The following is a 12005-nucleotide window of genomic DNA, read 5'->3' as shown; positions in this document are numbered from 1 at the left end:
TTTTCTAGGTAATCTTGGTCTTACCGGAGCAGAGTTTTCTCTTTTCCCTCTGGACCTCACCATTCTGCCCAGAACTTCCACACCATCAGTGGTGATGTTACCTGCAGCATTGATAGCCTTCTCTCCAACCTGTTTGCAGTCGATAATGACCTTGGCAGTGGTCTTGCTGATAGCAACATGCATCTATATTAGAAAAAAAAGACCGGGACTAAGCTTAGACAAAAGCACGTCAGTGTGAAACTAGCACCTGAATGAATCAGATGTAGAATTTGTATGCAAAGAAATGTAGCAGTACTGAGAAGTATAATATCTTGGTTGATGTTACATGCAAACCCCAATAAAGACTCATCAAAACACGATTAATCTTTTTACCTCAAAGTGAAATAAATATTCAGAGTTACTGTAAACTATGGCAATTACATTTGTGTTTATATTTTAAAGATATAAAGCCTTGCATTTATAATAGCTAGTTATTTTTATTTAAGCTTTTATGTTTACAACATTTCAGTCAAGTGTTATCGTCCTTTTAATGAAAAGCATTCCATGACTCTGCATGGCCAAAAAGCCAGATACTAGTAACCTCACGTTCTCCATAAAAGTACTTGAGATCAAATCAATTCAACCAACTCTGTAGCACTCATCTCCACGTCTGCACATACATCTTCACATTCGTAGCACAGCATCTGAGTTTATATTGTAACCCTCACGATAATAAGTGTATATGTTGAGTCAGACCACGCAAGATGTTTTCTTCTCCGCACTGCATTGATATAAATATTTCCCTGCAGGATTTTGGGCAATGCTATGGAAAACCACTTTTTAGTATCTTTTCATTCCTTGATTTTTAATTTAATAAGGAAAAATCTTGGCAGCCAGTGAGGCCCAGATTTATAAAAGGATTGCACATGTTTTACGACCGTAAACCAGGCGTTGAGGGTTCTGAATTCTTGGATGGGATTTATAAAACACACGCAATGGCATAAACACGCAATTAATATGTGATTTGCAGGGGCAATGTTTATGTAAGCTTTAGCCCTTGATGCATATGTAATTCCGGGGCATTTCTGAAGGAAACCGCTAAAATTGGGAGGGGATTTTGCAAATGAGGTCTATTAAATATTCTTTCTAATTTATTAAAGTTGCCGGTAATTGCGGGCCTCGTATTTGCTTGATTATTTTAAGAACTCTGAAAAGGAGGCGTCAATTTGCCGCAGTCAGAGAGTAGACGATATAAAAGGCAAGGTGATGTGGGAGGCTTGTCTGCAGCAAGAAGAAGACATCATTTTCAACAGCAAAGAAACATTTAATAACGTTTTGCAAAGAGCTCGTTTTTTAACCCTTCTGATCAAGTCAGTTTGTAAATTACAGTTTATAATACAGGTACCATATTGTTTTGCAAACTACTTTTTTTAATACAGTTTCATAGCTTACATGACAAAACAGAAAGAATATCGAAGGCTATGATTATCAACTATAGTTATGGCTCAGTAGGCAACACCTCATTTAAAATTTATATTTGTATTTTTGCCAATAAAAACAAAGAATCCTCTGCTGTGTCAGCGTACTGCATTACTCCATTTTCAAAATCGGGTAGAGACTTGGCAAAAGTGTTTCACTTTAGTTCACCAGAATGCTAATGTGGTTGCTGAGATCTGAGGTGTTGAATGTTACAGTTTACAGAAAATACTTTCATATCTTGTCATTTTATACTCACGTAATACTAAAACACAGATCATATCAACTATTTTTCAAACTGCACATGTACCGCAATTCAATTCACACCCTGCATGGTTGATATGTTGTGCTTCTATACTGGCTGTTTGTGGGGCCATGTGAAATGAACTCCAGTGACAGCAGCACAGGAGTCCTTATCCTAAAACAACCACCCCAGCCAGCACTAATGGTTAACTTTTATTTTCTGTCTTTGGGGGTTAAAGATGACGTACTGTGACGTAACTACCCTTTAACTCAATTGAATTAGGGAAACTAGGTGCACCTATTAACATTAGCATTTGTTAGGACAGGTGGTTTTAGCTTTACCTACAGAAATCCCACTGCATAAACACAATTTACATTTTATAACCTCTTGACTTTTATTATGACAGGAAAGAGCTCCTGAGCATAGCTTTTCCTAGAATACGCATATTTTGATCAATTGATCATTAGATGTGTTTAAAAGCTGTCACAACCATGTGGAATTGTGTACAGTACATTAACACATTGTTTACATTGTAACTGTTGATATACTCTTTTCTCATCTGTGATTTTGTTCACAGATGGGTTTTTTATTTATTTATTTATTTCAGCTGCAGGGACATAACCTCCCTCTCCAAAGCAGCTAGCTTGAAATTGCACAATTCTGTAAGCGAAACTACTGTGTTCTTTAAAAAAATAAAATAAAATCAACAATACTTTTTCCTGTTTTTATTATTTTTTTCAAATCCACACTTGGAACCTTGTTCCATGTTCAACAAACCAGGACTGACCTTGTGAAAACTTCCATAGAAAATTTTCTTGATTTCAGGACTGTCAAATGTCACAGTCTGGAACTCCTCCTTGTAGTCATAGTTGAAAAAAGTAAGAGTTTTTCCTCCATCTGTATTTGGAGGAAAGGACTATTTTTAAAATAATTTTAAATATTTCATAACAAATGTGTGTACTAAATAGAAACATCTGAAAGGAGACAAACTGTAGACATTCTATCCCATCATTCTATTAAAAAACGTAATCTCCTGACCACCACATTGTGAGGTTGTATGGGTTGTACTACAGCCTGCATACATATTGCAGTCATTTTTGTTTTCTTTCCTCTAATTCCATAGGATTTAAATATCCTCATAGCAGATGGACCTTGGCATTATAAACCCTCTAAACAGCTAGTGGCTGGCTGAATGGCTGGATTAGCCCTATTAGTATTTCAATTATAACACCAGGCTATTAGGATGTCTGTCTGCCAGGTGTTTCTTCACTCTTCCTAATCACATGCCTCATTGATTGCAATAATTACAGAGTACTCACTGTCAAGGATTACTCCAACCAAGGGCTCATTGTCTTTGTTGAGGATCTCCCAGAGGGCAAAGGGCTCCTCGGGTGTCTCAGCCAGAATACGGAAAAGGACAGTAATAGTGTAATCAGAGGGCAGCCCTTCAGGGTGCAGATACCTGTTGAGAAACAGAACTTGCTTGAACAAGAACCAATAGTTCCAAGAATAGAATTCACTATTTAACACTGCATTCCAAATTAGGCTACTGAAGGTAGCTTTTTGATCGTGCATGAGATGCCTGTTGAATTAAAATACTCAAGGTTTATATGAAATACCTTCATATTTCATGACTTCACCATGAAAATCTAATATCATTGCATTTTAGCGACATCTAATGGACAGCTGTCCAACACAATCTGGAAAAGACTTCCCACACTTGTCTCTTGATCTCCTATTCTAGCAATCAGTAGTAAATTAAGAGCTACTAGCATCTACTGTAATTATAAAGTTATGCAAAACACTCATTTGTGCATACTTAGTTGGTTGTGAGATGAGGGAATCCTTGTGCAGTCTGTAACATGGGAAACTGTTGAACGTTCCAGGTTCCATAGAGACACCATAAACAGATGCATACTGCTTTTCAACAAGTCCAAACATCTCCATCATCCTGAAACCTGCAGAACAAAACAGACAGCATACACTTTAATTCTACCAGGTGCATTCATTCAGACCACACAGCTGTGGCCAAAAGTTTTGCATCACCTAGGATTAAAGATTCAGACATCAGTTAAAAAAATACCAACATGATTTAGATCTCTTATTTAATAGTAGTAGAGTGTTTCATGTTAGATTTTTTTCGTTGAGTATATGGAAAACTACAAAGCGGTATGTAGTTCAGTATGTTAATGTATCATTATTCAGCAGGTTGCATTTGACTTCATGAAGCAAAATTTGTTAATTCTACAGAGTGATACAAAACTTGTGGCCATAGCTATAGATACTGTACTGTTATCTAGTATTATTAACTGTTACTAGGCATATCCGACCTAACCATTTATCTGCCATGATCGAGTTCTTCAGCAATGTTAGTTTATTATTGAACAGAGAAGATTAGTTCCAATAAATCCTTTTCACCTACGCGGAGTATCAACTTCAACCTCCATCTCGATCTCCTGCCTGTTACTCAGCAGCGAATGCACGCAACCACATGGTAAACAGCTACTCACAAGCATTAATACCCTGTACCTTTCTAAACAAGGGATTTAGGGGAGCTGAATCTCAAAACAGTAATTGTGTGAATATATTAATTGTTGCAGCTGTGTATAATGGTATTTAAAACAGGATTAATTTATCCGACTTTTTACATATCTGCCTTCACTCTGGTACCACCGCAGTCGGATATGCAACGGATTACTGTAATGTTAAAATAAACTTTCATTGAAGACACTGAAGACAATGTTAATTGTAGTATTCCTACATATTCTACCACTGAATGTTCAAGAGTATGGATTACAGGCGGTTTAAAGCAGGAAAGAGCATTACAAATGTCTTCTGCATTTACAGTGTCTAATTTGCCATGTTAGAGCTAAGTGGTTTCCACTGTATGGTTTTTGCACTATGCCCTGTCCCAACGTTAAACAAGACACCACATGCCTTTAATGCCAGTTCCACAGAGGAATAGTGCTATAGTTACATTACAGAGTGACTTACCTGCTAAGGTGTTGCCACTCATTAGAACAGAGGGACAGGCTGAAAAAGAAAGCAGAAAGATAAAATTCAAATAATCTTTCATATACAATTTGCATTGTATTTTGTTAACCACAATTGTTCTTTTTTGTTTGTCTTAGTAATCAGTAATGCATTTATCATATTAATAGACTGCCCTTAAAATGATTGCACTGTTGAACAGTGGCTGTTGATGCAAAAGTTTACATCAACATAAAGATCCACCACCATGCTGGTTGCATTGCAATACTATTGCAAACAAGAATAGGAGAACATCATGGAAAGAGCCTTCTTTCCTCACATGCATACACTGCTACAGTACTACTAGATGTTTGGAGTGTCTTTTGATTAATTGGACTTACTTGTAGAAGCAGCCTCACAGACAAAAGTAATTAGCTGTTCTTCTATTTTCTGAAATGCATCTAAGTCATCAACGAAGAATACATGTCTTTCACTGGGCTTGCTTGCAATGTTCACCAACTCCCCATAGTCTGCATCAGCAAAACCAATAGCAAAGATAACAAAGCCTGTGGAAGAGAAACGCATATTGGTATTACATGTATTTATGTACTTCACTGACATTGTATCATCTCTAATACATGTTATTATTATACTGTTGAAAACAACTGCCTGGCAGACTGTCAGTAACAGAAAATACAACCTATCATCTGTTACTAACTATATATTACATACCCTCCATCTGCATATTCTTTGTAACTTTGTTAACATCATCTTGGGATCGTCCATCAGTAAGAACCACCAGGACGTTGGGGACACCTCTCCTTAGACCACCTTCCACAGTGAAGATGTGCTCTTTGACATGCTGAATGGCTTTGCCTGTGTTTAAAAAAGAACAGAACATCTCTAATAGGGAACCATCTATTTAATGAACAAGATTAAAAGTATACTTGAATATTGCTTTCTTCATTTAGAGAAGCCCATTGGAATTTACGGATTGATTTATAATCTCAAAAAGCACCGGTTTGTATGAGGGTTATGTTTAACAAAGCAATTAAAACCTATTTGATGTCAAGTAGACATATGTTTTAGCTAGTGCCTTTATTAGTGTAAAAGAACTACACACTCCAGAAATAATAAAAAAAAAAAAAACATTATTTCAGCATAAAGACTGTACTGTACTTTCCTCTTTTAATATGATAATTGTGTTTACTTCCATTGTATAATATGGATATTTTGTATGACAGTTTTATACCACTGAACTTATACATTTATTTTTAATGAAAACACATAGCTTAGTATTCCTGTGGAAAATTCTCATGGTATAGTGATGCGTGTACTAAAATCGCCATGAAAAGACTATCCAAGTAAACAAACACCAACGTCACTGACTGCCGGGAAAAGACAACAAAGGCGACTGCCTGAATACACAAGCAGCAACATGATACAGCTGAGAAAAATCAAGCAAGCTTCCTGAGGAATTCCAAGAGTAATGTTTACAATTTCAGCCTTTCTAACAAGCAGTACCATCTTGGACAGATCCGAAATTCTGATCCGACCCCCGTATTTTTCTACATACCAAGCAATGTTCAATGCTGTTGTGGTTGATGGGTTACATGTTGTCTGATGCCGTGGAGTGTTGTGTCATGCTTGTTGTTGCCAGGATGTGTGATTCCGTAAGTGAGTGGTGGTGTGTGTACAACAGAGACGCCATCTTGAGCATTATACAGTGCACAGCACAATAAACACGCTCCGTGGTTAACATACAACAACACTGTTTCATGTCAGTTTTGTATGATACAACGGAGCAACTCAGGATGTGTCTTTGTAAATGTATATTTATTTAATGTTTTATTTTTTCATGAAATTGAGGGTGAAAAATTTGGGCTGCCTCTTAAATTCGAGGACGTCTTAAATTCAAAGGCATACGGTAATTAATTTCATTGTGTTATATGCACATAATAGATAGTGGTCACACTCATGTTTAGTTTTCCACTGGAAGACAAGCATTGTCTGGTCTAGTCCTTAATTAAACTATCAGAATTTCTTAACAATAATGTATTTACAAAAGAAAAAAATAATTAATTTCCATACTTAACAACACTGTGTTGTTACAATTTCTAACATTCCAAAAATAATGTATGCATTTAATATGTCTGTATTTAAGCATGTCATTAATCAACTGCTTAAAATGGTGACAAAGTCCAACGGAATATTTGCATCTCTTCTGAACAGATGAGGTTTTGTTTCTACATGTCATCTCTGGACAGGCCCCCCACATAGGATACTGAAACAGTTGGAGCTATTTCAAGTTTATGCCCAGACAGAGCTTCAGCCAGATAATTTGTAGCCCAAAGGCAAATATCTGACCTGGAGAGCTAGCCTCTTTGTTAGCCAGCATCAACTCAGTAGAATGAAATCTTAAGCCATATTTTCTTGACATTTTAAAATATAGTTTTTCCCTGTAAACACTGTGAATGGCTTATAACTTATTTTAGATGTACACCTAGACAAAGACACCCCAATATTGTCCCATTCAATTGGCTGATCATTCTGTAACCATGAGCTGCATGAGCTTCTAATTCCACTGAAGTTTAGTTTTGGGCACTGAAGAAACTTTAAACAAAAAAAACAGGAACTGTTCTTAATTATCTGTGGGTTATTTTTGCAACAAAATGCTGTATGGTGTGTTTCTTTGCTGCTTGCATGCATGTGGAAGCAGGCTTCTGAAAATGTTAGTATTGGAAATAGGCCAGAAAACAGAATTATAGCCAAAGTCTGACAACTGTTACTTCCTCACTGTAAGTGTATTTAACAGTTTATTTTTGGCTCTTAATCATTTTTGTTCAACGCATGTATGTTTAATAAACACAATTCTTTGATTTTTTTTAAATATATTTTATTTTAAAAGGGACAACATACTATGCTGTATTGAACAAATTCATACAGAGGATCCAAACTTTTTGTATTCCTAAAAATAATACAAGGCTTGAAACAGGTTGCAAGAATTGATTTGAGTTTGATCATGTGGAAGTGTTAATGGGTTGTGATGCTTCTTTCTAAAACACCAAAGCTCTTTAAGTTCTTATATGAGACAACAGGCCTTACATTAACCTTACAAGTGCAATCTGAATTTATAGATGCAAAATAAGACCAATGTCTGCCACAATATCCTTGTCAGCAAATATTTAGTAACCATGTGCTTCAAATAAGTTCTGGTTTTATCACATTCATACGGCTAAACACTAACTAAAGCTGGAGCCAAATCAATAATTGCAGACACCAGTAACTAGCCACAACAGACAAAGGACTTGCTATTTCTCAGAATGTCTCTCTATTTAATCTGCGGTATCTGACAGTTGCCAGTATAAACATTATAACATATTCATAACTCAGTTCAGCTTGCTCTGGGGATTTCAAAATATAGTAGGTTCCTCACAAGGTTGCCAACCACCCATAAATTTACAGTCAGCAAAAATTGTAAAACTGTCCATAAACCTGTAAATAACAAAATACGTCTGATTTTGGATTGAAATAAAGGATGGTATATTTGTACTGCTTTGTAGCTTTCCCAATTTGCTTGAATGACATATAAAAAATGAACGCCAATTCAATTAACAATACTGTGTTGAAATTAGTACTCATTCTTCAACCAAGTAGCCAAAGCACAGAAAGCTTGGGAGACATTGTCCAGCTTGCAATGCTTTTCCCACAGATTGTTCTTGGAAATATGCTGGATAGTCTAGAAATGGAATTTCTGCAATACCAAGTAACTGACTTGACAGATCTTAAACAAGATCTGGCATCTGATGAATACTGGCACAAAATTGCACTCTTGTCTACACTTAACGGAGAGACACACTTTCTTATACTTGCCAAGTTTGCCATTAATATGTTGGGTTTGCCACACAGTACTGCAGAATTAGAACAAGTTTTTTTCTCAGAAGTACCTGGTAAAAACAGACACAATAAATTAACTGTCTATAGACATTCTGAATGGGATTCTGACTATCAAGACTGCTGTTAAAAACAGCACCAGCTTCAGACCAACAAAGCAAGTGTTCAATTCTGCAAAGGTGTCCATATATAATCAAAATAAGTAAATAAGACCTAAAGATATGTAAGTACATAAAAAGTCTACTTTATAATGTATTTAATTTTTAGATTTTGTTTTTTTGTTTTAAATTATGTTAGTAAAAAAATAGTTTCAGTAGAAAAAGGCCACTGTAAGTTTGTATGTCAGTAAAGTTGGCAACCCTGGTTACTAGAGACACATGTTAAGGAAAAAACATTTAAAACGCAAGAAATCACCTGCAGTAAATGTTTGTAGTCTAACTTTCCTATAATATGCCTCTTTTGTAGGTAGAGGTTCTGGTGACATTGGGCAGGATTTTATATCTCTAACATTTGGGCCTCAGCTATGCATGGTACCTGAGGCACAATACAATACAAATGCTGAACACCCAATTGAGAACAAAAAGCTTTTATATTAAAGGAGGAGAAATATTCTAGTAATCTTTAATGTTTATATTCTTCAGTGTGTGTCTTTGTTTGTATTGTTATTGCTTACTTCACTTTAAGAAATTATCCAGTGGTTTAAGTCCCAGGGTTTCAAGCTAGTATATCACAAACTGCAGCACCCAGATATTCAGTGCAGAGGCAGGTGTCTGGATACAATATTTATTTCCCCCTTGCTACCCAATGAAAAGAGTTTGATACGTGCCTGTCTTGGTATTTCCTCCTTTGTATGAAATGCGCTGAATGGCCTCCAGGAGTGTTTCTTTGTTGTTATAGGAGTTGAGTTTGAATTCTGTTCTGGGATCATCACTGTACTGAGCAATGGCAACCTGTTTTAAGACGACTAGCTTGAATTAATAACCAGGAAGGTTGCAAAACAAAACTGAAAAGGTCATTTGAATCACAATCCAAGAGTATTGATTGTTCAGCTAAATTATAATGGAAAAAGGAGACCCTGTGAACCGTATCTCCAGTACAAAAAAAGCGAAATAGTTATTAAAATTAGAAAACATTACAAATACATTTGAATACATGCTTCTGTGCATATCCAGGCAAGGCATATTTGATTGTCCTTCCACACTGCCATCTGGATTAAATCAAAAGGTTCAGAATCAATATAGCCATTTTTCTGGTGTAAACATGTTATTTCATAACTCTGCTTAGGCAACCACATTTTTATTTATTTTAGGCCTCAGCTAGCATTTGAAGTAGACAGTTTTTCAAGCTAAATGAAAGTATCCAGAATTACCAGAAAGCATTACATCGTTCTTACTTGAGTGCCATCGGGACCGATCTTGTCAAGAGCTCCACATGTGCTGTGGAGGAAATTGATGATTTTGAGGAAGTTATCATCTCCAATACTCCAAGACCCATCCACCAAGAACACCAGGTCAGCTTTAGCAGCTTTGCATACTGGAGAAGGAGGGGGAAGGATTAATCAGTCACACAGACACTGGAGCCAACATTGAATATTTGATTTGCTACCTACTGTACTCGCTGCACAGATACACTACATCTTAATTATTTTTGTGTGTCTTTGAAATCTCATTTTTATTATCACAAAATATCCAACATTTTATGACCATTAAAAGGCTAGTTGTTTTCACCAGCCAGTCAACTAACATTTGTCCAGAGATGTCATGCATCGTTCTGCTGAAATATTTCACAACTCAAGGTAGATCAATGATCCTTGCACATTAACTTAAAAGTATAGCCAGCATTACTTTTTCACTGGTACTTACCGTATACTATAATAAATCTAAAAACTGTCTAAAGAGAGAATATTGAAGTTCATTTTTATGATAAAAAATAGAAAATGTAGTTCTTTTCAACCCTTCAATGACATACTTGCATTGTAGTAAAAGGAGTAGAAGAAGTAGAAAAGTGTTATAGACTTTAGTAAATGTGAATACTTTTACCTTCTCTGGCAACAGGAATTGTGGGAATAAGGGTGGTGGTTGGAGGTGAGGTTGGTGGCTCAGTTGGGACAGGAACTAGACATTTAAATATAAAAACACACACATTTAAACTCCAGTAAAATATCGGAAAGAAATTTATTCAGTTTGGCTTTCCTGCAAGCGGCCAAAAGGTAGGGCATTCTTGGATAATTAAAATGACTTAAAAATGACATCCACATAAAGGAACGATAAAACTTTAAAACTTGTCATTCCGATGTTTAAGTGTTGTATCTAATGATTCAAAAGATTTTTACATTTTTATTTTGCTCGTGTCTATGGTATGCAGCATAAATTGTCTCTTTTTGGTAGGCCACAAGGGTTGCATGCATACTCCATATAGCATCTAATGTTACTCAAGAAATTACTCTAAAACCTGTACAAACACGAATTACCCATTACAGAGAATGGAATTTCCATGTTGTTCAATAGTTCTACACTCAGATTGATTTAAAAGCCATAAATGGTATAAATGTGCTTAATCAGAGCTGCGGTCCCACCAAGATTTTGACTTAACATGTATAGCAGTTAATAAGGTGTTTATCTGTAATTTTTCCAGTGATCTGGTGCTTAGAGTTTAGGGTTAAAAACTGGTCATTATTGCTTGGTCAACACTTTTGCACTGAAATTGTATACCACATGCATCCTCTATGGATCCTGTATTTTGTAATTAAAACATATAGCTAGGGCTGTGAAAATTTTAGTCTGCCCTCTCTGGCATGTACATACATGTTTTGTCCATTACAGTGACAGCAGGTCCCTCCATTTCTTGAAGCTGGGCGTAGACAGTTATTTTATACTGGGTGTTGGGCATCAGGTCATAGAAACAGTGTCTGGACGCTCCACCTCCAAGGGTCACTTCCTCTTTCTTTCCATCTGAAATGAAGCTTTGCTTGTTAGTTTGGGGTCCTAACACCCAGAAAATGAGTGTGTTTTCTTAGTTATTGTTTTTAAGTTACCAGTATCGTTACCTCATTTGTTTATAATAATTAAATTCATATAGCGGCTTCCCATAACCCTTTTATTTCCCTGCTTCTATGCTTTGAATATTACCTATGTTTCCAGGGTGAAGAGCAGTGGATGTTCCAAATAAAAAATACCACAAATCACAATTAGCAAAGAAATCCCAAAGCTGCTTCTGGGCTAAGACCAGAGCAGGGTACAATGCTGGACAACATAAACAGTTTTTTTTTTTTTTTTTTTTAATTACTCAAGATTAATGCTCTTAGGTAGATCTAAATGATACAGAACAAAGAACTGGTGAATTAGGACTGTGAGAGACTCTGGATAGCAAAAACATTTAGAATTGTACTTTCCTGGTTTTAAAAGTAGGTTTATCCAAATGAAACCTTCTTGTTAGCCTGTTC

General features: G+C 36.1%; 1 protein-coding gene across 3 annotated transcripts in view; it reads right to left on the bottom strand.

Annotated features, from left to right (window-relative positions):
- LOC121313290 (collagen alpha-1(XIV) chain-like) overlaps positions 1 to 12005 on the bottom strand; it is a 78509-nt gene that overhangs the window by 22540 nt on the left and 43964 nt on the right. For all 3 annotated transcript variants that reach the window (XM_041245672.1, XM_041245670.1, XM_041245673.1), the window contains 11 exons: positions 11368 to 11514; positions 10603 to 10677; positions 9957 to 10096; positions 9390 to 9513; positions 5402 to 5545; positions 5071 to 5235; positions 4694 to 4732; positions 3519 to 3657; positions 3019 to 3161; positions 2487 to 2596; positions 25 to 183 (listed from right to left, as the gene is read on the bottom strand). In XM_041245672.1, coding sequence (XP_041101606.1) covers positions 25 to 183; positions 2487 to 2596; positions 3019 to 3161; positions 3519 to 3657; positions 4694 to 4732; positions 5071 to 5235; positions 5402 to 5545; positions 9390 to 9513; positions 9957 to 10096; positions 10603 to 10677; positions 11368 to 11514 — 1385 coding nt within the window. The remainder of the gene's footprint in view (positions 1 to 24; positions 184 to 2486; positions 2597 to 3018; positions 3162 to 3518; positions 3658 to 4693; positions 4733 to 5070; positions 5236 to 5401; positions 5546 to 9389; positions 9514 to 9956; positions 10097 to 10602; positions 10678 to 11367; positions 11515 to 12005) is intronic.

This window comes from Polyodon spathula, chromosome 3 (assembly GCF_017654505.1).
Source record: "Polyodon spathula isolate WHYD16114869_AA chromosome 3, ASM1765450v1, whole genome shotgun sequence".
NCBI classification, from domain to species: Eukaryota; Metazoa; Chordata; class Actinopteri; order Acipenseriformes; family Polyodontidae; genus Polyodon; species Polyodon spathula.
The sequence above is the reverse complement of the archived record's forward strand: the minus strand, read 5'-3'. Positions and strand labels throughout refer to the sequence as shown.